At 40.1% G+C, this 27,052-nt stretch overlaps 1 protein-coding gene across 1 annotated transcript in view; it reads right to left on the reverse strand.

Moving 5' to 3' along the window:
* LOC136864162 (uncharacterized) overlaps window positions 1–27,052 on the reverse strand; it is a 1,211,188-nt gene that overhangs the window by 967,294 nt on the left and 216,842 nt on the right. The window contains exon 3 of the mRNA XM_067140810.2: window positions 22,413–22,563. Within this exon, the coding sequence (XP_066996911.2) occupies window positions 22,413–22,563 (151 nt within the window). The remainder of the gene's footprint in view (window positions 1–22,412; window positions 22,564–27,052) is intronic.

Consider the following 27,052-nt stretch of genomic DNA (forward strand, 5'->3'; position numbering starts at 1 on the left):
CCTTCCCTACACCCTGGATAAAAGTGCAGGCTTTATCTTCGGCTGACCACGCGTTAACCTAACTTAACCTCCCCGGACTTGGAGCTGAACTTCGGACAAGATGGCGGCTATAATGCTTAATACGTATGCTTTATTCATAGGGGCGTAACATGGGAAAGCGACTTAAGGGAGCTTTGAGCTGAACTTGGAACAAGATGGCGGCTATTCGGCTGAACACGTATGCTTTATTCATTGAGGCGTAATATCTGAAGGTTACTTCTTGGCCTTAGAGAGCTGAACTAGGAACAATATAGCGGCTGCATGTGGTACTAGGGAGATATTGTAAGGCTTAATACATGTACTTGATTCAAATTGGGCGTAACATTCGGGAAGCATCTTGGTGGGGGGGGGGGTTCGTAGCTGAACCTAATCTCCCAGGATAAGCGCAAAACGGGTGTAAGCTTAACTTAACAAAATTTAAGTTCGATACCCGGACTAACCGCATAAAAGTGGAGGCTTAACCTTACGCTTACCGGTGTAGACCTAACCGGTTGCCCTTCCCTACTCCCTGTCTAAAAGTACAGGCTTAATCCTCCGCTGAACACGCGTTACCCTAACTTAACCTCCCCTGACTTGGAGCTGAACTTGAAACAAGATAGCGGCTACACATGGGACTAGGGAGATGGCATAAGGCTTAATATATGTGCTTTATTCATAGGGTCGTAACGCTGGAAGCTGAACTCGGAACATACACATAGGCTTAGGGATATGGTGTAAGGCTTAATCATCTTTTCCTACCGTTTCTTCCACCAAATGTGGGGTCGCGGGTGCGTACTGCGTCGCACATATGAATTTGGCCCTGTACTACGGCCGGATTCCCTTCCTGACGCAACCTTATTTTGAGGGATGTAATCACTATTGCGTGTTTCTCTGGTGGTTGGTAGTGCAGTATGTTGTCGAATATGATAAGGACAGTGTTGGGACGGACACATATACCCAGTCCCCGAGACAGAAGAATTAATAAGAAGCAATTAAAATCCCCGAAGCGGCCAGGAATCGAACCCGTGAACCTCTGAACCGAAGGCGGTACGCTGAACATTCAGCCAACGAGTCGGACATGAAGTAAGGCTTAATATATGTTCGATATTCACAGGGGTCGTAACGTTGGACGTTGAACTCAGAAAATTATGGCGGCAGCGGGCTAGGGAGGTAGTGTAAGCCTTAATACATATGCCTTATTCAGAGGTTGAACAAATGTAACCTTAGTCAAAATATCTAACCTACACAGAGATCGAGTCTTGGACTCCCTTGAACAAAAGAAGAACGGACATCGAACTTGGAACTCTCTTAAACTGAAGAGACTGAGATTTTCCTTGGGGAGAAGACTAGTGTAACCTAACAGCTCAATACGCTACAGAAAAGGAATGCTGACAAAGTATTATGAAGCGAAAAATGTTACATCTCAGCAGAATTGTTTCTGCAAGCACCATGGTTGCTAACCTAGCAAAAACTTGCGAATGTAACTCTTTGTACATTGAGGTAGGTGTTCGAACTTGTCATTGTCCGGTCTGCGTGTGGAAAAAATATGCATACTTTTGAACTATGGATTGCTATTTAAATTTGGGGGCTATCAACAGTGTGTCTGTTATTAATTATCAGGAAGCCCGTTGAAATTCATAGGGGCGTGACTCTGGATGCCGAATGGGGAAGAAGATGGCGGCTACACATGGGACTAGGAAGATGGCACCGGGCGAGTTGGCCGTGCGTGTAGAGGCGCGCGGCTGTGAGCTTGCATCCGGGAGATCGTGGGTTCGAGCCCCACTGTCGGCAGCCCTGAAGATGGTTTTCCGTGGTTTCCCATTTTCACACCAGGCAAATGCTGGGGCTGTACCTTAATTAAGGCCACGGCCGCTTCCTTCCAACTCCTAGGCCTTTCCCATCCCATCGTCGCCATAAGACCTATCTGTGTCGGTGCGACGTATAGCAAATAGCAAAAAAGGAAGATGGTGTGTAGCAAATGATCTTAGAAACCCCCCCATGGCACTACAGCCCGTGAAGGGCCTTGGCCTACCAAGCGACCGCTGCTCAGCCCGAAGGCCTGCAGATTACGAGGTGTCGTGTGGTCAGCACGACGATTCCTCTCGGCCGTTATTCTTGGCTTTCTAGACCGGGGCCGCCATCTCACCGTCAGATAGCTCCTCAATTCTAATCACGTAGGCTGAGTGGACCTCGAACCAGCCCTCAGGTCCAGGTAAAAATCCCTGACCTGGCCGGGAATCGAACCCGGGGCCTCCGGTTAAGAGGCAGGCACGCTACCCCTACACCACGGGGCCGGCAAAAGATCTTAGAGGTTGACGCTAATTAGGAACTAATATTTAGAGGCCCCATGAAGAAAAACAGAAGGGAGATGATGTAAGACTTTGTACATATGCTTTATTCATAGGGACCTAACGCTGACCTCCTCCTCCTCACAGACTTAGACATCCTCCTCCTTATCCTCCTCCTCCTCCTCCTCATAGACTTAGATGCGTATGAATGTTCGTATGTTTGAGGAGGAGACAGGGGTAGTTATACGCTACTAGTTCTATAACGAGGATAGAGCTCCCTGTTAGGAGGAGGAGGAAGTCTTAAATCTATGAGGAGGAGGAATAGGAACAGCGTACAACTGTTTGTATGTTTGAGGAGAAGGAGAAAGAGGTAGTCGAGATGCAAATAGCTTATGTGCGATGTGCTGATCTCGAATGTCTAATCACTGTCTTTATTTATTTTTATAGCATGGATGCATTTAACAGTATTGGTCGTTCTGCAGCAGTTGAGACACTACGCCTTATTGAGTTGCCTGTCAACGAATGATTCCGTATTATTTCATTGCAAAGATTATCAATAAGATATGGAAGTCGCATGCTACCTACTTGCGAAAATTTGAAAGTGTTCCTACCTACTGGATTCAATGCAATTTCAGGTGATGAACTAGGGCATTTAAAGAATCGTAGCACATGTATGACATATGATGAATGTATGCGAAAGAAAACGTGCATTGTCAGCTTTAAGGAAGTAAAGCATCTACTAATTCCATCACAGCATTTTAGTATACAAATTAAATTTTAGAAAAAAAGGGTTGTTTTCATGTATGTTATGCACGCTATATGATTGAAATAATAGAAAAAGTAACAACTATACTGTTTATTTAATTACTTTAATAACACCTCCCTATAACTCTTACTCCTAGCACCTATATAAAACGTTGTTGATATACAAAATATTTCTATTCTACCTCTGTCAAACGATAATGATAAAATGATTAAAGCAATAAGAAGTTAGAATGAGCGTCAGAATAAGTCACGGAACATAGCGCTGGGAGGTTATCCTAGGTTAACGCGTGGTCAGCGTAACTTTGGGCCTGCACTCTTGTATAGTTAGCCCCGGTATCGAACTTGAAGTCTGTTAGCTTAAAGTTCCACACTTAGGCGTTTAGCCCGGGTGTTGAAATTTAAGTATCTTAGGTCACGTTAAGCCAGGGTGTAGGGAAGGTCATTCCGGCTGGGTCGGGGATTATATTATTTATTGGGTAATTCTGATAATACGCGAATTCCTGCGGGACTAAATTCAAGCAAAAGAAATATTGTTTTCTTATTAGAGAGCATTTTGAGTATTCAGTACGAAGGTAGTTTGGATCCTCTATATTATTATTATTATTATTATTATTATTATTATTATTATTATTAATATTACTGAGCGTGATTGTGCGTGATAAGTCATGTACTCTTGCGGGACTAAATTCCGGCACCAGTTATTTTTTAATTGTGCATACATGTTTATTATTCAGTACGATGGTGGATTGGATCCTCTAAATTGTTAGCAGTAGTAGTAGTAGTAGTAGTAGTAGTAGTAGTAGTAGTAGTCGTAGTAGTAGGGTGCGTGGTTATGCATGATAAGTCGCGAACTTGTGGAAACAATGAACTTGGTTCTGATCCCAAGTATGCTCCAAGTTCGAAATCCCGACCCGGTGGTTTTTTCTTAGCTCAGAGTTAGATGTTTGAATTTTCTGAGTTAGACCTTACAATAGCACTTCAGTTTTGAGTCCAAGCGAGCTCCAGTTTCGAATCCTAGTTGGGGTGGGGATTTTTATTTTCCTGCAGCACAAATGTTTGGTGTTTATAATTTGACAATTGCACTTCAGCTTTGTGCCCAAGTAAGCTCCAGGTTCGAATACCAATCCGGTCGGTGATTATTTAATTTCTTTTAGCGCTAAAGCCAGGTGTTTCAATTAAACGCAACAGTCAGGCTTGTTTGCTGACCACATAGAGGAGCCAGGGGTTCGATTCCTCGTCAGGTCGGCGATTTTTTTTAAATTTCTTGTAGTTCGACGGTTGGGTGTTTTGGATTTAACGCACGCTTTCAATGTGCAGTCCTTCAATTAGCATGTGACTCAGCAGTCCAAAGGGAAGAGCCCTAGGTTCCATTCCTGTCGTGTATAGCGCGAACATTATTTTCGGTTCTGAAAACAAAATTTTAATCTCTAAGCATGACATATTAGCATCAATAATTCAGTGTTCCAAACACAAAAACCAATAGCGTGTTACTCATCTGCTCATACGCTAGCGTATTGAACTCCGTAGTCGCTCAGCTTCGATCCTCAAAGATGCTTCTCAGTATTACACGCCTATGAATAGAGCATATATATTACGCCTTGCATCTTCTCCCAAGCCCCAAGTGTAGCCACCAACTTGTTCCAAGTTCAGCTCCAAAATTCCCTAGATCACGTCTTATCTTGTCTAGTTAGGTTAAGCCTGGGATCGAATTTCTAGCCAGAGTGTAGGGATGGGCAACCGGTTAGGTTAACGCCTGGTTAGCGTAAGGTTAAGTCTGCACTTTTAGTCATAGTATAGGAAAGGGCAATCGGTTAGGTTTACGCCTGGTCAGCGTAACGTAAAGACTGCATATTTGCCAGTTTTAGGGAATAGCAGCCGATTAGGTTAAGGCCTGGTCAGCGTAAGGCTATGCCTACACTTTTAGATTTTTAGCACTGTTATGCGGTTAGCCTAGGCATAGTCGGTTCGAACCCCACAGTCGGTCTGTAAGGTTAACGCTCTTAGGCCTGGGGACGAACACATGATCCTTGATAAGTGCTTCGAACTAGGATCTCTACCGTTAACGGCCTTAGGCTTTGGGGTCCAACCCTGGGATCTGTAAGGTGAAGCCTGGATACGTAGCCAGCGTAAGGTCATGTGAGGTTATGGGCGTGTTCTTAGCTAGCAGCCCCGCACCACGCTGTTACGTCACTCACCGGATCAGGTCTCGTCCGAGGGCCAACGCGTACAGGATGCGGCAGAACCCATGAAAAACCATACCTTTGACTCGGAATGAGGACTGCAGGCCGCTGAGGGTACGCTCTGTTACATGGAGCAGCAAGGTGCATGTGCTATGGAAATTTTCTTTCTGCGTCGCTTACGTGATAAAAGGGGCTGTCTGGCCGAGGCGGTAAAGGCGTGCTCGGTTCACCCGGAAGGACGTGGGTTCGAATCCCCATCAGGAAGTCGTAAAATTTAAGAAACGTAATTTCCGCTTCCGGAGGTGCAAATGGCCCTGAGGTTCACTCAGCCTACACCAAACGTGAGTACCAGGATAATTCTTCTGGGCAAAGGCGGCCGGGCGTAGAGTTGACCACTCTACCCCATCAAGTGCCGAGCTTACGGATAGTGAATGCCTTTACCTTCCACCCCTCCAAGGGACTCCATGGCCTGTACGGAGATTAATTTCCTTTTTTTACGGGATAAAGCTGTAGGAAGACGAAATGAGAGAGGGAGACAGTCAATCATCATCAAATTAATACTTTTCCTACAAAGAACTAGCCATTTCTTCAGTTTCGTATGTACGTTTCTTGTTCAAATTCTAAGAATTATTTTAGAGAATGTTATACTTTTCTGTGTCCTGGATTGTGGTAGAAGTTCCATTAGAGTAATATGCAGTAAAATATTAAGAGTTGTGATTAACCCACAATTTATTCCGTAAAACTCGATATTTCTTCGGAAACTCGACACCCTCTCCGTCCACATTAGGTCCAGTTTGCCGAACTCCACTATAATAAGTGAAACATGACGTATATCTGCTAAGAAATATTTATTGACCGTTTGTTTAGTGCAGTCCATTTTCATAAACCACAGTATGTAAGTAAATGTTCCCTAATGCTACCCGTGGATTACTTTTTAGTTATTGAATACATTACATTCCAACGATTAATATCTCATGACATATGTATTTTAGCAGTGAAAAATCCCTAGAAAAATACAATATACTTTTCAGTTTCACATGCAAGGTTTGTATGCAAAATATTACTAACACTGGAATTGATTTAAGAATATTGTTATCGATTGCATAAATAGCTTTTAAATTATTATTTCGCCTTTTAGCATTCAATACTCAATTTAGGTCAATCGAACGTCTTCGTTTCATTGGGAGCGTAATTTAGCGAAACATCTATCATATTTAATTTGTGTTCAGTATCTTCGCTATGAAAACAGAATATTTCACGTATAAGTTATTTAAGTAATATTACACGTCAATAAACTGTATTGGGACAGCATGACAACTTGCAGCACAGTGTAACCCAAGTGTAACGTGTTGAATAAGGTATAAATGTAACTTAAAATATCTTTAGTGAAGTTGACTTGTACGTTTTCTAAGGCCGATAACACAATGACCGTAGAGGTAAATGAATTTATTTTTGCCTCCTTTCCTATAGTGACAAGGTGTAACTAGACAAGTGTTTCCTATTAGTTATAACACCGAGGTTTTCATGACACTGAAAAATAACATTAGAGGCATGGTAAACAGGCCTATTCTTTCGTCTTCCAAAGAGATATAATTCTCCTGCAGTCCCTTTCAAAGTAATTATAACAGGAATGTCACACACGATACTGAGTTTAGTGTACTGTTATGTATTAATCATCGCTTTCATAACAAAGCTATCTGGAGTAAAGAATTTTTGGGGTAACATTTACCCACAGGCTTTCCAAGTAAACGCAATATTTGACACTTGGTAAATGTGGGGAGGATGAAGAAGGTGTGGGGTGTGGGATAGGGAGGGTGTGAAGTAAGCCAAGGCTTGTGAAATTCTTAGTGGTTTGAGGTTGGCGGTTTATATACATGACCACAATATTTCGTTGTATAAAGTGGTGTAGAGACTGGCGAAGGGGAGGGCTGGTGTGCTGTAATAACAAGAAACTGGCGGCGTGGTTGAAATAATGAAACTCCGCTCGTGTATTGTTGATATAATGAAGGAAGGCTGAAAATGAAAGAGAACACGTTTTCAAAACTCATAAGCGAACCGCAACAAAATTTGCATAATTCGCAACACCACAGTGCTAAAACGTACAATTAAGTCAGTCGACAAAAACAATATACGCTATAAAGGTATAAAGGCAACGCCAACAGCTTAACAGTATTCCGATTTGCTTTCAAAGAGGTCAAAGCACTTTATTGTAATGGAGGCTAGTAGAAGCCGTTGCTGTACTCAACTGAGTAAAAATGTACACTAGGTTAGGTGCTCACAACCTGTGGTGAAGATTACAGAATTCGATCCTGGCCCAGTCAGTCGCTATTCGAGAGTACTTAAAATGTGAGATATTTTCCATAGTAGGTTAAATCAACCCTATTTAGGACAACATTCCAGAGATCTGTTACAGTTTGTTACATAGTTATAGATTCGGAACTTCCCCTCGGATAAATTTGCGGAGACAGCAAGAAAGATAGAATTTACGTGGCCATTACCTGGTAGATGTTCTGCCAGCCGCAGAAAGAGACGCCCCGCCTCCTACCTTAACACACACACACTTAGAAGGACGACTATCAATTGACAAGGTAGCCAGAAAAGACGCAGTTTATATACCCTCAGGGAAGGTTCGAGAGAATTCAGGACTAATATGGACACACCCACTCAATTTTTATTGGCAAATTCAAAGTGAACAAGAAATGCGGGATTGGTTGAAAATTAATTACAAAAATTCATGATTGGTCAGATTCGAAACTGGCGGAAAGGAAAAGAAGTGTTGCCAAACCAAAAATATATATTTTTTGTTATTTGTTTTACGTCGCACCGACACGGATATGGGAAGTGGAACGAAGCAGCCGTGACCTTGGTTAAGGTACAGCCCCAGCATTTGCCTGGTGTGAAAATGGGAAACCACGGAAAACCATCTTCAGGGCTGCCAACTGCGGGGCTCGAACCCACTATCTCCCGATTACTGGATACTGGCCGCACTTAAGCGACTGCAGCTATCGAAACCCAAAAATAAATGAACATAGATTCAGTTATGAAAACCTAGAACTTCGAAAATTCTTTAGGTTAAGTTCTTCCACCTTGCACCAGAGTGCACGATCAGAGTTTTTTGGTAGTGACATGTGTGGAAAAATGTCCAAACTTCTTGATGGATATCAAAATAAAACAAGGAGAAATTCAATCAGTTTAGGAAACTTCACAATACTACAGTTACTTAATATTTCAGTAGTGACATCTTCTGATTAAAGTTCCAAGTTCATGTAGTATCACTTTCACCTTTTGGTCGATAGAGGAGTTCATTAAGGCGCGTATTTTGAATGATCGAAGTTGAGGTACCTCCCGGTACAATAATAATAATAATAATAATAATAATAATAATAATAATAATAATAATAATAATAATAATAATAATAATAATAATTATTATTATAATGATTATCATAATCATCATCATCATCATTTCAACCGTTTGATACTTACGAGTCACTATATGAAAATAGTGAGTGTTCGAGTTTTACGTAAAATATTTTGTACGTAATTGACGTCACCATTGATACATTCTAAGCGATTATAAGCCATATACATTTTTCGATGTATAGAACAAAACATTTGTTCTGGACGAGAAAAGGAATAAGGTAGGTAATAATAGTAAAAAATATAAGTTCGTGACATCGTACCGAGGTGACGCAGCTCTTTTGAGGTAGACACCCAATAGCGATGGGCATACTTGTAGTGTATATCAAGGATATATCAATTAACATCATTTAATAATAATAATAATAATAATAATAATAATAATAATAATAATAATAATAATAATAATAATAATAATAATATGTCCGACTCCATGGATAAATGATTAGCATGCTAGTATTTGGCTCAAGGGGTCCCGGGTACGATTTCCGGCTGGGTAGGGGATTCTTTGACTTGGATTAATTAATTCCTATGGATCGGGGGGTTGGATTTTTGTGCCGTCTTTAGCATTACATTCCATACTACGTGGGGCTCCACCCTCACAGACGCGCATATTGCCTATACAGCGTCCACTCGAAAAACCTACATCAGGCCCCTTCAGAGGCCGCACGCCATTATTGATATTATTATTATTATTAATTGTAATTATAATTATTATATAACATAAATATAATATAATTATAAGGATCCCAGGATCTTCTGACTGCTGAGGATACACTGTTTGAATTATTATTATTATTATTATTATTATTATTATTATTATTATTATTATTATTATTATTATTTATCGTACGTGGCTTCAGGTTCAAATCCCTAGTAGGAATGTTTTACGTTTTTATTGTATTGTTTCTCTATTGTCTATTTAGTTATTTATTTATTTATTTATTCATTTATTTATTTACTTATTTATTTATTTATTTATTTATTTATTTATTTATTTATTTATTTATTTATTTATTTATTTATTTATTTATTTATTTATTTATTTATTTATTTATTTATTTATTTATTTGTTTATATATTTATTTATTTAGTTATTTATTTATTCATTTTAGCAGAGTAGTTAAGGTCAACAGATCTTCACTTCCACTCTACCAGAAATGTAATACAACTACAATAAATATTGAAGCTAATGGCTATGTTGTCTGCCACATGCTTATACCGTGGCTGGATATTTATGAGACCCTAAAAAGGGTCGTTTAGTACAGGCATCGTCAACTGAGAGCGAAATGCCTTCGGAGCCAGTTTGCTCCCCGCTCTTGAGGAACGAGAGCAGCCTAGCGAGCAAGTAGGGGAAGAAGTAGGGGAAGTGCATAACGTAGTATGTACTGAAGGCCAGTAGCGCAAGTACAGTACGGCCACCGTATGCAACCCGCCGGACTGCTGCTCTCTTGTCACGTGACAAACACCCGTCCCGAGCGGAACAAGTAACACCGGCTCCCTAGAGCAACTACGTGATGACGTCTGGTTTAGTAAGCAGGTTTGGCCTAGGAGAAAATGTTCAGGCGATTTGAATCCAGGCAACTGATCACCAGTTTTGTTAACCAAAGTACGTGTTCTTTGTCGAACTGATATTCGGGCCCGGTGGAACACGGTAGATGTTGAGGATCTGCAGGCTGCCATTATCCGATTTCGAATGATCCCAGGATCTTCTAACTGTTGAGCATACACTATTTGTTTCAAATGCTCCTACAGGAAGAACTTCAGTGGGTTAAATCGGGCAATCTGGACTACCAGGTGACTGGTCCTCCCCTTCCAATTCATTTATCGTGGTATTTAACATTCAGGTGGTTGCGAAGTACTGCTGATATGTGCGGCGGGGATTCATCGTGTTGATGCCACTTGGTTAAACATTCACCTAGCGGCACATACTCTTGCAACAGTGATAGTTGATCACAGAGAAACTACAGGTTGCTGGCTCCGGCCAAACAGCTCTGAAAGAAAGGTGTGCGAAATAGGGGATCACCCAATATGTCGCACCGGATATGAAATATTCAAATATCAATTTTTAGTCCCCGTCGTGCCTGACATGCTGTCTCCCACACCCGGTGGGGACTGCCAACACTCCAGTAGTATATGATATAACGATTCACAGTACCAGTGTCCTGAAACCGTGACTCCTCCGAAAACAAGATTTTCGACTTGCACGCGCGGTTATTTGCCACTTGCCTTAGTATCCATGCACAGAAATCAACCCGAGCAACTAAATCATGCCCGTATCTGTAAGTATTACCTGTGAAGGCGATCGGTATATAAGATGCGTACGACAGACATCTGGCTGATGTTGGCTTTTTGTGCTACTGACCAGGTAATCATGTGACGATTCCCCTGGATAGAGTACAAAATAATCTCCGGAGTATTGCAGGATGTCACTGGCGCCTCTCAAAGAGGAAATATACGGGAAAATGACGATGTTGTACACAAACGTCGCTTCATACCCCTAAACGTATTTGCGGTTGATTACCGTCTCTGTGGAAATCTCTCGTGGTACGGGCGTTTTACTTATTGCTCTTTCGGCCTTGCTTCACCCTAGACGAGGAGCGTGTCGACAAACCCGTCTGTTGAATACTAAAAGGAATAAACAGCACACTCGGGTCTGTACACCAAGCAATTCAGGGCAATAAACATCCATACCCTAACAAAAGCCGTGTGTTATGTGTCGAATGTGACACGAGCGGCCTTGCGTTTGATACTCGTAGCTACAGATGCAAACAGTAATATGAGGTTGTGGCCCCCACACTACTGACCGGTGGCAGCAATTCCGCTGTCCCACTTTGAAACAACTTCCATAGGTTTTTTCAGAAAGTTTACACAATGTACATCTACTTCAGTTTCAGCAACTCGTACCCGTTTCCTGCCGCTGTATCATCAGTTTCACCGTTACTTTAATATCCTACTAAACCTGACTGCTTGGCTCGTCCGTTTTATCTCACCGTATGACAAGCTATGTAGTATCCCTCAACCCGAAAGATCGGTCTGTCAGGCCGATAGATAATTTTATTTCTTCGATATTGGCAACAATGGTAAATGTTTTACATTGTCCCTCGAGCTATGTGTTCTTTGACCTTTCGTCTAATAAGCTACAGCGTATTTGTTGTCTCAAAACTGTTTAGTGCATTGTTATCGGGGTTATTTGTCAAGCGTTTCATTGTTCTGTGCTAAACTTGTCAATCTTACAGACCGGTATGTCGTATAACGTAGTATTTATCAAATACAGCATAGCTGTAAGTTTTATTTGAGGGAGATACCTCTTAGGAAATTGTGCTTATATTATTCCACAGACATGGAAAATGTCTATCGCCGTTTTGCAATGGCAACGCGGCCAACTGATGTTGATTTTCGCGCACGATTGGGAGAATGGTTGGAAGATGATAACGATGAGGTGGAAGGTTAGGAGATTGATGATTCTTACCAAGATCCAGATTTCAACATCAGCAATACAGGTGAGAGTGTAACATCTGATTCAGACACCGAGGTGTTAGAAGAAGAAATGCTGAACCCTGACGAAGCCAGCCGTGAAGATGAAAATATAACAACCACATCTGCTTCACCTGACACTGTTACAACCAATGATGTATATCTAGGTAAAAATAAATTTGTTTGGTACTGCCAGTCGCAAACTCAATCTAGAAAAACACTTGCACACAATATTATTCGAGGTTTGCCTGGTCTTACTGCCTCTGCTAAAGCCTTGGGTAATAAAGCAGCTCCTACAGATATCTGCAACCTTCTTTTGGAAGATTATGTGATTAATTAAATTGTTCTATGGGCAAACAAAATACTATAAAACGTACGGGGTGAAATTCAAAATCCATCAAATCTGTTTAATTGCAGGGAAACCAATTCTGTTGAAATTAAAGCTTTTCGTGGATTACTGGAATTTTCTTCCATTTTCAAGTCAGGCCGCGAGAATATGCACTCTTTGTTTTCTACTGGACCATCAGAACGTCCAATTTTTCGGTGTACAATGTCAGTGAAGAGGTTCGAGATCCTTCTACTCGCTCTAGAGACAGAGAAAGCAGGAGGAAGACAAATCGCGCGGCTCCAATCTCCACATTCTTCGAGAAATTTTTGGGCAACTGCCAAAAGTCGTTCGTCCTGGGAGAAAATGTTTGCGTCGACGAGATGCTTATACCATTCAGGGGTAGATGTCCATTTAAAGTATGCATGCCAAAGAAACCGTGAAAATATGGAATAAAGGTAGTGTTCTTAACAGATTCTAAGTGTTCGTACCTGTATAACGCCTATATTTATACAGATAAAGTTTCTGATGGGATAGGTCTTACAGGTGAAGAACGTAAATTAGGAAAGCCAACGCAGTCCGTCTTGAGAGTTACAAATATTGTGCAGAAAAGCAATCGCAATATAACAGGAGACAATTGGTTTTCATCTGTGGAACTGGCAAACGTTTTAAAAATCCGGGACTATCATACGTGGTAACTGTGAGGAAAAACAAAACAGAGATTCCATCACCTTCAAGAACCGCTTTGTATGGATTTACTAAGGACCCGACACAGTTGTCTATTGTTCCAGAGAAGAATAGAGCTGTAATCTTTATTTCATCAATGCATCATAGCAGATGTGAAGATAAAAATGGAATGCAAGAAATCAACAGTAACTACAATGCAACTAAATCCGGTGTGGATACACTTGACATGAAGTGCGCAAATTATTCATCAAATAGAAGAACCCGGTGATGGCCTATGGCAGTATTCTTTTCTTTCTTCAATATAGCTATGGTCAATAGCTATATTCTATACTTGTGCTACTCAGGGAACAAAATTGTGAAGAGGTTTGACTTTGTTCATGAACTTGAGATGGAAATTGTGAAACCTCATCTTGCCGAACGAGTTTCCATTCCAAACTTCCCACTTAAATTGATGAAAAGTATTCCAGAAGTCCTTAACCCCCAAGATGACCTGCCTATTTCAGAAGGCACTATAACTGACAGACTTGGGAAGAGGAAGACTTGCAGCACGTGTCCATACCAGAAGAAGAGGTAAACGGCGTACAAGGGCATTAGATGTGCAAAAGGAATATGTTTGGAATGTTCCTCAAAATCTGCCGATCTTGTTCATAATATCTAGGTAACTGTTGTCAGTTACAGTGCCAATTGTGTTGGAGTGAAAGGATAATATCACCATAAAAAATAATTTTTAAATAATACTGTACTTTTCCAGTAAACTTGAGCTTGAAGTTTGAAATTGTGACCATTTTCTCTACCTGTTAATACCCTTAGAGTGTACTAATTTATTGTAAAATGTGCTTTTTATGGTTTATGATATATCATTTTCAACTAAACATACCTGGATGTTACGTGGTGTCAGTAGTTAAATAAGCCCGGTCTCCGAGACCGATCTTACTCTAAGTGTTATTTAGAGAGGTCTTTCGAGTAGAGGGGTATGCAACTACTTGATGCGTACGTGTTTGAAAAACGGACTTACTGGGACGCAGCGACCTTTCGTTGCTTGCCACTAAATAGTATTTAGCTCTGCAAGGCAAATCTATAGTGCCTTTGTACAATATAAGACATAAAAAAATGACTATCGACTTTACTGTTCTTGGAGTTAGAAGGGTGGTCTAACTTCGAGAACATGAAAGGATAGAAGACTCGGCTGCTTTGCGAAAACAGTCACTGCATGAAAGTCCGGCACCATGGCTAAATGTTTAGCGTGCAGGCCTTTGGCAACAAGGTTCCCGGGTTCGATTCCCGGCAGGGTCTGGAATTTTAACATAATTGGTTAATTTCGCTGGCACGAGAGCTGCGTGTATGTGTCGTCTTCATCAGCATTTCGTCCTCATCACTACGCACAGGTCACCTACGGGAGTCAAATCGAAGGACCTGCACCTGGCGAGCCGAACATGTCATTGGATACTCCCGGCACTAAAAGCCATACGCCATTTTATTTCAGTAAGTTTACATTTCGCGACCAATGTATTAGCTAGGTGACGACGTATGAGTATTCATCGCCAAAAAATTGTGGAATAATAATAAAAATTAGTAAAACATGTTTCATTATTTTAATTATTCAGAAGTTCGCTCATATAAATTTCGTGAAACTATCAAGACATTCGTTAGTATGGGGCTGCCATTAAATCTCTCTTGTCCCTGGGCTTTCACAATGGGATGCTCTCGCAGAGGGACTTGATAGTTGGATTTTCCTGAAAACGTGCTGCACAATCATCTTCAAATTAGTGGTAGGATATTGGATTAATTTTACTGTATCATAATTTTCACCGTTACTTTCATACCCTACTAAACCCGATTGCTTGGCACGTTCACGTTACTGAATCGATACAGTGATCCGATTCACGGCACATTAGACTCACTGTCCTTTTACATCTGTGTAGCCGGCACTGATAAGACAGCAGCAACAATATTCAATGCTCGCTGCTGTCATCTGATTTCTTTCTATGTACTGCTTTCCTATGCGGCATCTAGCTTTTAGATTCAGTTTTCGCCTGCAGCCTCCACTTCACGTCATGTTTTGATGTTACAAAGCATTTCGCCCACAGTGACGACAGCATAAAATAAGTACTGTATATGGAATTATCGCAATCATCAATGATCTGCATTTCGAACTGTCGCCCAGGTGGGAGATTCCCTATCAGCTGTTTGCCTAGCCATTCCTTAAATTATTTCAAGGCACTTGGAAATTTCATAGTATTCACGGTAAGTACACAATTCAAAACAAATAAGTTAAAATTAAAATGCATGAAGAAATAGGTACTTGTGCTTATTATATAAGAGTACAAAACTTACATAGTTAATAATAATATTAATAATCGGCACTAATCAAATTTTCTACACAGACTTGTGATTTTTCATAGTTCTCCGAAAGTAAGAACTCAACAAAATATAGAGAATTAGATGTAAAAATAACTGTGTTTAAATAAAGTAGCAGCTCTATATCCCCTGAAAAGTCACAATGATTCTTTTCCTCAAAAACTTAAATTAAAATTAATCCAAGCAATAATACTCCCAATTTTAGACTACTGTGATACGGTACTAGTCAATCTAAATGCTGAACACGCCTTAAGACTTCAGCGAGCACAAAACTCATGCATACGATATGCCTTCCAACTGCGACATGACGCTCATCTTACACCATATTTCAAAACACTGGGATGGCTACGCATAAATGAACGAAGGAAATTTCACCTAATGACACTTGTTTACCAAGTGCTCTAGACGACCACTCCTACTTACCTCTCTTATAATTTCCGTTTCCCTTCCTCATTCCCTGAAATTAGTACCCGTTCTGGTTCCCTACTTGAAATTCCACTAAGTCGAACGAATTCCTGCAATCATTCTTTTTAGTTACTGCATCGAGACTCTGGAATACACTCCCAATGGACATTCGGCACATTACTTCGTCTCATGTTGTGTAAATGGGTTTTCTTCATTTATTATTATTATTATTATTATTATTATTATTATTATTATTATTATTATTATTATTATTCATACATACATACATACATACATACATACATACATTATCGTTGTAGACTGTTATGCCTTTCACCGTTCAGTCTGCAAGCCTCTGTGAATTTACTAAACGCCGCCAAAATCCTCGATTTGCAACTAGTGTTCTGGCCTCAGTTAGTTCTACACCTCTTATCTTGAAATCGTTAGAAACCGAGCCCAACCATCGTCGTCCTGGTCTACCTCTACTTCTCTTACCCTACATAACAGAGTCCAATATTCTCCTAGGTAAACTATCCTCCTCCATTCGCCACACATGACCCCAACACCGAAGCCGGTTTATGCGTACAGCTACATCCATCGATTTCATTCCTAAATGAGCCTTTATCTCCTCATTCCGAGTACCCTCATGCCATTGTTCCCACCTGTTTGTATTCTTGCTACTTTCATGTCTGTTACTTCTAACTTATGAATAAGATATCCTGAGTCCACCCAGCTTTCGCTCCCGTAAAGCAAAGTTGGTCTGAAAACAGACCGATGTAATGAGAGTTTCGTCAGGGAGCTGACATCCTTCTTACAGAATACTGTTGATCGCAACTGCGAGCTCACTGTATTAGATTTACGACACCTTGATTCAATCTCACTTACTATATTACCATCCTGGGAGAACACACAACCAAAGTACTTGAAATGATCGATCTGTTCTAGCTTTGTATCACCAATCTGACATTCAATTCTGTTGAATTTCTTACTTACTAAAATCAATTTAGTCTTCGAGAGGCTAATTTTCTAATCATACTCATTGCACCTCTTTTCAAGTTCCAAGATATTAGACTGCAGGCTTTCGGCACAATCTGCCATTAAGACGAAGACCTCAGCATAGGCCAGACTGCTTACTACATTTTCACCTAACTGAATCCCACTCCGGCACATTAGATCTCTCAGCAGATGGTCCATATAAAATACGAACAGCAAAGGTGAAAGATTACAGCCTTGTCAAAGTACCCTGAACCAACAACTCATTCTACCATCAATTCTCACTGAAGCCCAATTGTCAACATAAATGCCTTTGATTGATTTTAATAAACTACATTTAATTCCATAGTCCCCCTGTATCGCGAACATCTTTTCCCTCGGTACCCTGTCATATGCTTTCTCTAGGTCTACGAAACATAAACAAAACTGCCTATTCCTCTCGTAGCATTTTTCAATTACCTGGTGCATACTGAAAATCTGATCCTGACAGCCTCACTGTGGTCTGAAACCACACAGGTTTTCATCCAACTTCCTCTCAACAAATGATCGCACCCTCCCTTCCAAGATGCCAGTGAATACTTTGCCTGGTATACTAATCAATGAGATACCTCGATAGTTGTTGCAATCCTTTCTGTTCCCTTGCTTATAGATAGGTGCAATTACTGTTTTTGTCCAATCTGAAGGTACATTACCAACACTCCATGCTAATTTTACTACTCTGTGAAGCCATTTCATCCCTGCCTTCCCACTATACTTCAACATTTCCGGTCTAATTTCATCTATTCCTGCTACTTTATGACAATGGAGTTTATTTACAATCTTTTCCACTTCCTCAAGCGTAATTTCACCATCATTTTCCTCCTCCCCATAAGCATGGCTGTTCGCAACACCACCAGGATGATTTCCTTTCATATTTAGAAGATGTTCAAAATATTCCCTCCACCTCTCCAGTGATTCCCTGGGATCTATTATGAGTTCACCTGAATTACTAAAAACACTGTTCATTTTCTTTTTCCCTCCCTTCCTAAGATTCTTTATTACTGTCCATAAAGGTTTCCCTGCAGCTTGACCTAGCCTTTCAAAGGTATTACCGAAGTCTTCCCAGGACTTCTTTTTGGATTCATCAACTATTTGCTTCGCTCTGTTTCTTTCATCTACGTACAAGTCCCTGTCTGCCTCGGCCCTTGTTTGGAGCCATTTCTGATAAGCCTTCTTTTTACGTCCTGGAGATTTTCTACCCTTATTCGTTTGTAGACAGATTTCACTTTCTCTTCCTTAGGCCTAGAGATACTTAGTTCACTACAGATCAGATAGTGGACTGTATCATCGAAAAATCTCCGGAGAACTCGTACATTCCTAACAGATTTCCTGAATTCGGTTAAGATATAGTCTATTATGGATCTGGTACCTCTAGCCTCCCATGTGTAGCCGCGAATAGCCTTATACTTGAAGAACGTGTTCGTAACTGCTAAAACCATACTTGCACAGAAGTCCAGCAAACGCTTCCCATTCCCATTAGCTTCCATATATTCCACATATTTACCAATCACCCTTTAGTATCCCTCAGTTCTATTCCCAACTCTCACATTGAAATCGCCTATTAGCACTATTCTATCCTTGCTGTTGACCCTGACCACGATGCACTCAATGCTTCATAAAACTTGTCAAGTTCATCCTCATCTGCACCCTCACATGGTGAATACACAGACACAATTCTAGTCCTAATTCCTCCAACTGACAAATCTACCCACATCATTCGCTCATTTACGTGCCTAACTGAAACTATGTTGCTTGCAATGGTATTCCTGAAAAGAGCCCTACCCAAGACTCTGCCCTTCCCTTTCTAACACCCGTCAAGTACACTTTATAATCTCGTATCTCTTCCTTGTTATCTCCCCTTACCTGAATATCACTTACTCCTAGCACATCCAGATGCATCCTGTTTGCTGACTCAGCCAGTTGTACTTTCTTTCTTCCATAAGCCCCATTAATATTGATAGCTCCCCATCGAATTCCATTTCGTTTGCTAAGTTGTTTCCAAGGAGTCCCTCGCCTGTCAAATGGGAGTGGGACTCCATTGCTCCCATAGGTCCGAGGCTTGCTTAAAATGTTCTGAGTTCGGCAAATTCATTTAGCAGGATGCTACCCTACTTGCACATAGTCCAAGTGAGGATCTCTCCTCTAAGGATTATGGACCACCGGTGAATTGTATAGCCCTAGCCGCCTGAACACAAGGAGGACCATGACTCAGAATATGTCCGAAGTGCCCACTCCCATTCCATAGAAACTGGTATCCCGACTCTCAGGACCACTTATAAGGCCACTCAGCCGTTGCCCATGGTTCACGAACTAGGACGTGACTATAGTAATCCACACCTATTATTAGTATTAGTATTAGTATTAGTATTAGTATTAGTATTAGTATTAGTATTAGTATTAGTATTAGTATTGTCACATTAATTTCTGTACTGATATGTCGGCCTAACTTAGTCTTAGAATTATCTGTCCGTAGTATGAATTCTTTTTAGAATTTCTATGTCTTACTTTTATATTTACATTTTGAATTTTTATTTTTTATAGTGGTTAAGTGTAAGAGAGGGCCGTGAACCCTAACTTCACCACAAATGTAAGTCAGGAATAAATAAAATAAATAAACATTTAAAAAAATGTTTAAAATGAAATGCATATAAAATTACCACTCCGGTAGGTCAATACTTCCTAATTAAGTTACAGTACAAAAATAACATATCGATTAATAATAATAATAACTGACTTAACTCAAATTTCACACACTAACTTATGGTTGTGCACAGTTCTCTAAAGGTCACAACTCAACAACATAATTCAAATAAGCTGCTTTACGTCGCACCGGCACAGATAGGTCTTATGACGGCTATGTGATAGGGAAGGGCTAAGAGAGGGAAGGAAGCGTCCTTGGCCATAATTAAGATGCAGCACCAGCATTTGCCTGGTGTGAGAATGGGACACTACGGAAGACCATCTTAATGGTTGCCGATGGTAGGATTCGAACCCACCAACCCCCGAATACAAGCTCGTAGCTACGCGACCCCAATCGCATTGCCAACTTACACGGTCATCTTTGAAAATATGCTTATTTCTGTCAGCAGAGGATTCCTAAATTGTCATATTTTGTATCGGTTACCCAATATGTAAAGAAGCACTTTTTTTTTTCTGATTCAACATCCTTTTATTGAAGCTTTTGCGTCAGTTGGCTCACTAACTTAATGTTCACGTACACCGGTGATATCGAGATTCGATTATTGAAGTCTTGAGCAATGATGCGACATAAGAACGAAGAAAATATTGAGCGGTTCTTCGCACTATAAACAGACAATAATTTCGAGTGGTCATGAACATGACTCATCGTCGTAGTTGAGTTGAATTTATTGTCGAATGTCAACTAAGTTATAATACTGATTCATTAAACTAATAAGTCGAATGACCTTAGTCTAACTATTTAGCAGATATGTACTTGGGAATTATGTTTTGACTACCTTTTTAACACTGCAAGTAAATTCATCTATTACTTAAACCTCTCTGCAAGGAGAGAACTGTGTATGCAAGTGGATATTATTTTCAACCAAGTTGAGAGCGAGAGTCCGAGCGTACGATTCCTTCAGTGTGTCATGGCTCTGTATGTCTCGCTGCAGCGGAAGTTCGGCTCCCTGCCAGTGTCCAGTGTGCGGATAATGAGCCGTGTGTGTGTTGTGTTTCACTGATCCGTGATTGTGTTCGATTATTTCAGTGCGCCATGGCTCTGCATGTCTCGCTGCAGCGGAAGTTCGGCTCCCCGCCAGTGCCCAGTATGCCGATAATGAACCGTGTGTGTGTGTGTTGTGTTGTGTTCCACTGATCCATGATTGCGCCACTCAGCACTGTCTGCTGCGAGTCAGCTGAATTGTATGCCGTCAGTTCGCCGTTCCTGTGAATCGATTCACTCGGACACTTGAATCAATCGATAAACTGCTTTGAATCGTACACTCAGTAGCCAACACTACCTAAAACATAGTAGACACTCACACATTTCTTTTATTTTGTTTACTTACTTACGTCGTTTATTTAAATTTAACTTTTCGAAATACTCGATTCTTTGAACGATTTTTCAAATATCTTCTGGTATAATTAAAGCAAAGATGTATATGCTCTATGTTATAATTTCACTTTCACATATTTACAGTAGAAGAAATCTGAAAAGATTTGTATCATCGAAGTAAGGAATAAAAGATGAGGTTTTTCGCACAGTAAGGCCTGATATATTAAGCCTATTCTCAAGATAAACAAGGATAAAATATCACTAGTGGTCTCAATAATTTGGTCTTTGAATGGCATTCTTTCCATCTTTTTATTCAGTGGTAAGTAAGTAAAGTAACAGGCTAATTCTAGAGCGAAATATAATATTTTGTAATTTCAATTTAATTGTATTTCAAATAGAAAACTAATTTGTCTTAATCTTTAGTCAGTTCATCTTTTGTATTTTTTGTTTAGTGTTTTCTTTCACCTTCATTAGGCCTGTGTTCATGCACTTTATATTATAGTCTATTGTAGAGCATTTGTTTATAGGTAATATGTGAAACTTCACATGTGCGAGATAAGAGTCGCATCCAGTAAATTGGCTTTGTACAATGGACTGTAGAAAAGTTTCTGGTTATTGACGTACTGTGTACAGTAATCTAAACAATAATGGTTTACCTGAGTTCTAAATATGTATATGTTTTAAATAACCCTTAAAACGTTCGGTTGTATTTCGGAAGGGTGTCTTAGTGTTTGCCTTAATTCTTAAAATTTACACGCATTATTTTTGATATTCTAACCATCTCAGTGCAGAGCAACAAGACCCTTGGAGGACACGTTTTAATTACCCGCAGGTAGATTACTTGGCTAAATTCTCGATGCCTTTGCCACCAAGAATTAACCTGGTATTCATTTTAGATGTAGGTTGAGTGAGACATGTACCTCTCCAGAATTGGAAATTTGGTTTCCTTTTCGACTTCCAGACTGAAAATATAAACCATGTCCTCCTAGCTGAACCGAGACGCCTTTACCACCTCTCCTGGAGAGCCCCTTGCGATATGTAAGTGTATTCAAAATTTGTTCATGTCTCAATACACTCTGAACATTCATTGCACGAAGAAGTTCTCATACAGGCTACATTTTTTTTTATTTTACTACTTAGAGTTGGGGAGCGCAATTGTGAGGTGGAGAAATTCCATCTCTAATAATGACTATGAGACGAAAAGTGTGGACGTTTTCGCTAAATGCGTAGATCGAAACTCAGACCACTGAATGTAGCAACTCACTGGTAGTCCTACAATAAAAGGTTATCAAGTCAAGGAGACTTTCTGTACGCTAAATTAATTCATACTGTTAAATGGAAGATTTTTAATTTCATATTATGGAAATTTTAACGCATTCTATTCTGTGTATTTAAATTATGAAAACAAGCTAATACAGGTAAAATATGAACATTGTACTTACACACAACTTCAAGTGGCAGAGAATCCTCAATGCCTGAATTGGGAATTTTTGGGTTATCCGCGTGACATTTCAGAATGTGGCCATGGTCCTCAGGAACCGGTGAAAATGTGACAGTGCTTGTTACCGTTGTTTCATTGGCCACTACCTGGGGCTGGAACAAACATAATAATATAATTAATTTATGTTAAACTATCTCAGATGTTGAGGGATTAACATTTTGTAAAACACGTATTCATGCGTTGAATAATATAAACAAAGTAATACAGTATACGTAAGTATTATGCTTATATCCTAGTACCATGGGTATTTCATATGTCAGAGTTGAGAAATAGGATCTACAGATTTCTTTATTTCATTATGTTTCACCTTGTTCAGCGTAGGGTGTCGAGTCGTTTAATTTGGTGGCGCACTCACATGTTCATTTATTACCTCCTAGATGGATTTTGAGCCCAGTTAGTTAGACTAAATCTACCTCTTGGGTAGAATGTTGCAGGATTGAATTCTTGCACGATCAGTGGGCTTCCGTAAAGTAATATACTGTATATTAAGGAAAACTCACGTCTGTAAACGTACTGAAAAATATAAGAACTCTCCTCTTAGAAAAAATTTGACAGTTATGAGTAGGAAAAGTCCGCCTCTGTGGTGTAATGGTTAGTGTGATTAGCTGCCACCCCCGGAGGCCCGGGTTCGATTCTCGGCTCTGCCACGAAATTTGAAAAGTGGTACGAGAGCTGAAACGGGGTTCACTCAGCCTCGGGAGGTCAACTGAGTAGAGATGGGTTCGATTTCCACCTCAGCCATCCTCGAAGTGGTTTTCCGTGGTTTCCCACTTCTCCTCCAGGCAAATGCCGGGATGATACAAGGCCACGGCTGATTCCTTCCCTCTTCCTTGTATATCCCTTCCAATCTTCCCATCCCCCGCCAAGGCCCCTGTTCAGCATAGCAGGTGAGACCGCCTGGGCGAGGTACTGGTCATCCTCCCCAGTTGTATTCCCCAACCCAGAGTCTGAAATTCTAGGACACTGCCCTTGAGGCGGTAGAGGTGGGATCCCTCGCGGAGTCCGAGGGAAAAACCAACCCTGGAGGGTAAGCAGATTAAGAAAGAAAGAAATGAGTAGGAATAAGGCTTTTAAATTATTATTAATTTACCATTATTATTAATTGCCCTGTAGTTGCTATATCAGAATTGCATTCTTGCGGGATTAATTTTTCGTCATCTGAAAGGTTGATGGTGGTTGTATTTCTTTTGGAATCACTGGTGTAGATTGAACTACGTTCTGCCCCACGGGGAGTGGGTTAGGTATTGCCCAGGAAGTTTTTATTACAGGGAATTTTTAGACGAAATAAGAAAATCCCAAGCATTCAGATTTGCTCTTTCAGCAATTCGAACGATGGATATCAGGCACGCTGGGATGAGTAGCTCGGACGTTAGAGGGCTGGCGTTCAGAGTCCTACTTGGAATCAGTCCAGTGGTATTTTAAGGTTCTCAAATACATTAGCATCGTGACGAAAGTTGTAATAGAATGTGAAAGAACTCCTGCGGGACAATCTTCTGCCACCTCTGCGTATCCGGAAAGCATAAATACGAAGGTAGTTGGAAGTAAAACCAATAATATTATTATTGCATCACATACCACACATTAGCTATGTCCTTAAGCTGGAGAATGAGCAATTATTTAGCAGGGCTGGATTTATTATTTGATCCTCACATTCAACACTTTTTTTCTTTGGACTGAGGCATGGTATATGTGTCAGACGTGGAACGCAAAATAACCAAGAAAACAACTGTTTTATATTACTTGGAGAATCAGTCAACACGTATTACTGGAAAAATCATGTTTCGTAGCTCAGGTAGTTATTAGTAGTGGAATAGCATGTCCCATAAGGTAGAGTAAATTAATAAGTGAAGAAAGACACTGTATTCATTGTGTATCAGTATCAGTGTATCAGTATCATGAGTATCAGTACTAGTGACCGATTCTTTCAAACCATATCATATAACATACATACATACATTCAAACCGTATCACATACTACTACTACTACTACTACTACTACTACTACTACTACTACTACTACTACTACTACTACTACAAAATAATAATAATAATAATAATAATAATAATAATAATAATAATAATAATAATAATAATAATAATAATAATAATGACATTTTGGGTGGAAGTAAAAGAGAATTAGAAGATGGATTTAACTACATACGGGTAGGAGGCTCATGAAAATGGGGAAAATGTTGAATGTGAAGCAGTACTTACATTCAATCCAAAAAATATGTACTTTTCTGGCTGTTACCGCAGACTAAATGGTGGTATTTAACATGTCAATGGTGAGTCCAACAGGCGGCTGGATGGTATCATCCGCAGGTAATTCCTGTTTAGCGTAGACCAACCTACGTTTCCCAATGTTGTTAGAGTTATGAAATGTGACTAAGTCATCCGTATATATAAAATAAGAGTTTTGTGTGTACATTGCTCAGAATTTGAAAAGAATGCTATTTCTGTATCGGTCATGTCTAAAGTAAAAAGGAAATGCATTTTTTACTTTTCCCTAATGTCTGTCTGTCTGTCTGTCTGTCTGTCTGTCTGTCTGTCTGTCTGTCTGTCTGTCTGTCTGTCTGTCTGTCTGTCTATCTGTCTGTACACGCATCATTTGAAAACGGCTGAAGAGAATTTAATGAAAATCGGTATGTAAAGTCGGGTGATGAACCAATACAATCTAGGCTATAAATTACTTTATTCAAGCTGAGTGAAATCGTAGTTTAGGGGAAGGCCTGAAATGTAATTCTCAAATAAGTTATTTATGTTATTAGTAGTCGTATCGATAAATACTACATAACTAACATAACTTTAGTTATGTCGTAAGTTAGTAGTAGTTATGTAAGAAGTTATTAAATTTCCGATCACTTATGTCTTATACATTGTTACCGTACTGCATATAATCAGAGATATTCATGAATTTGGATTTTTGATACTAAGTTCATATCAGCGCCGAATCACGAGAAAATGGACAAACAGAAATTAGTAAAAATAGGTATGTAAAGTCTGAGAATAAGGAACTACAGTCTATGATATAAATAATTTTGTAAGACGCCCTAATATCACAGAGTCGAAAGAAAACTAATGTGAAAGCCTGCAATGTAGAAAGCTCATAAACTTTATCAACAATAACATTACATTGACCATTGTTTGTTGTGATGTTCTTTTGTCTTCTGTTTCCACTCATCCCCGATAGAAAGGATTATTGCAGCGTATCGAGGTTTTTTAAACTATGCTTTACGTCGCACCGACACAGGTAGGTCTTTTGGCGACGATGGGATAGGAAAAGAATAGGGGTGTGAAGGAAGCGGCCTGGGCTTTAATTAAGGTACAGTCTGGGGTGACTGGTGAAGCTACGGAATACCATCTTCAGGGATGCCGGCAGTGGGGTTCGAATCCACTATCTCCCAGATGCAAGCTCACAGCTGCGCGCCCCTAACCTCACAGGCAACTCGCCTGGTCGTACCGAGTGTAACAGCCTGCCTGTATATTGGCGGGAAGTAGCTAGGGAGTTAGATAACTTTCTTCTTTAGCATGCCCTTCCTCATACATTTTCTGATATTACTGGTACGTAACACACTGGTTCATCACAGCATTCGAGCTATTCAATCCCTACTCTGAGGCACTGATTGGAATGAGTAGTGTGAATATTTAACGGAATAATGACAGAGGAGTGTTCACGGCAGTCTGCGACCTGATTGTTCCAGCTCTGGAACTTTGGACTGTTAGATCGACACCGTAGTACTGTTCGTTGAAAGTGAGAAAGTGTGCGGTTTTTCATTTGATCGAGTATTTTATATGATAACATTGCTTTCAATCGCTACATTCCTACTAACGTTTTTGTAATGACCTATGTTGAATTCAGTTAGAAAAACCACCAAATCAGTCTTTCTGAGAATCCCGTAGCGAAGCACGGGTACATCAGCTAGTCATGAATATGTTAATTAGTGTAGAGTCCTGATTGAATTACGCTGCACATACGGAGGTACATACATAAGTCATGCATACATACATACCTACCTACATATATAAACATACAAACCTACGTACATACACTTGCTATATACATTGAACAGTGGACTGTCTCCTAGTTTCTCAGAATAAACTCCACACCTTCATAATTCACAGTCAGTTTAATGGTCTTCTTCTTTCCGCACTGCTTACCTTGAAATCTTTAAATACAGAGTCAATGCACAGTCTCACACTGTATATCATCCTCTCGTTCTCTTAACCATTTGTTTTCTAGTAAACCTGTCCTCATCCATTTGCCTAAAACTACCACACTACCCAAGTCAGTTCGTACGTGCAACTCCAACTTCGCCCAATATGCTCAATCGTAAATTAACGTTTCTCACTGCTCCACGAATCCTTAACTGCCGTAGAGTTTGCATCAGTAATCATTTGTATTCAACCTGTATAATATAACCCAAGTCCCGCTTTTACGAAATGGTCAGGAAAACACAACAGTGTAGGGATAATTTGGTCTGAAAATTCTCTTCATTTTATTTCGGTAAACCTACAGAAGAACTGACAACATAATAGTCCTAAATTTTAATTGTATTTCTCCTATTATGCTGCTACCGAGCG

This window comes from Anabrus simplex, chromosome 2, assembly GCF_040414725.1.
Source record: "Anabrus simplex isolate iqAnaSimp1 chromosome 2, ASM4041472v1, whole genome shotgun sequence".
In the NCBI taxonomy this organism is placed as follows: Eukaryota; Metazoa; Arthropoda; class Insecta; order Orthoptera; family Tettigoniidae; genus Anabrus; species Anabrus simplex.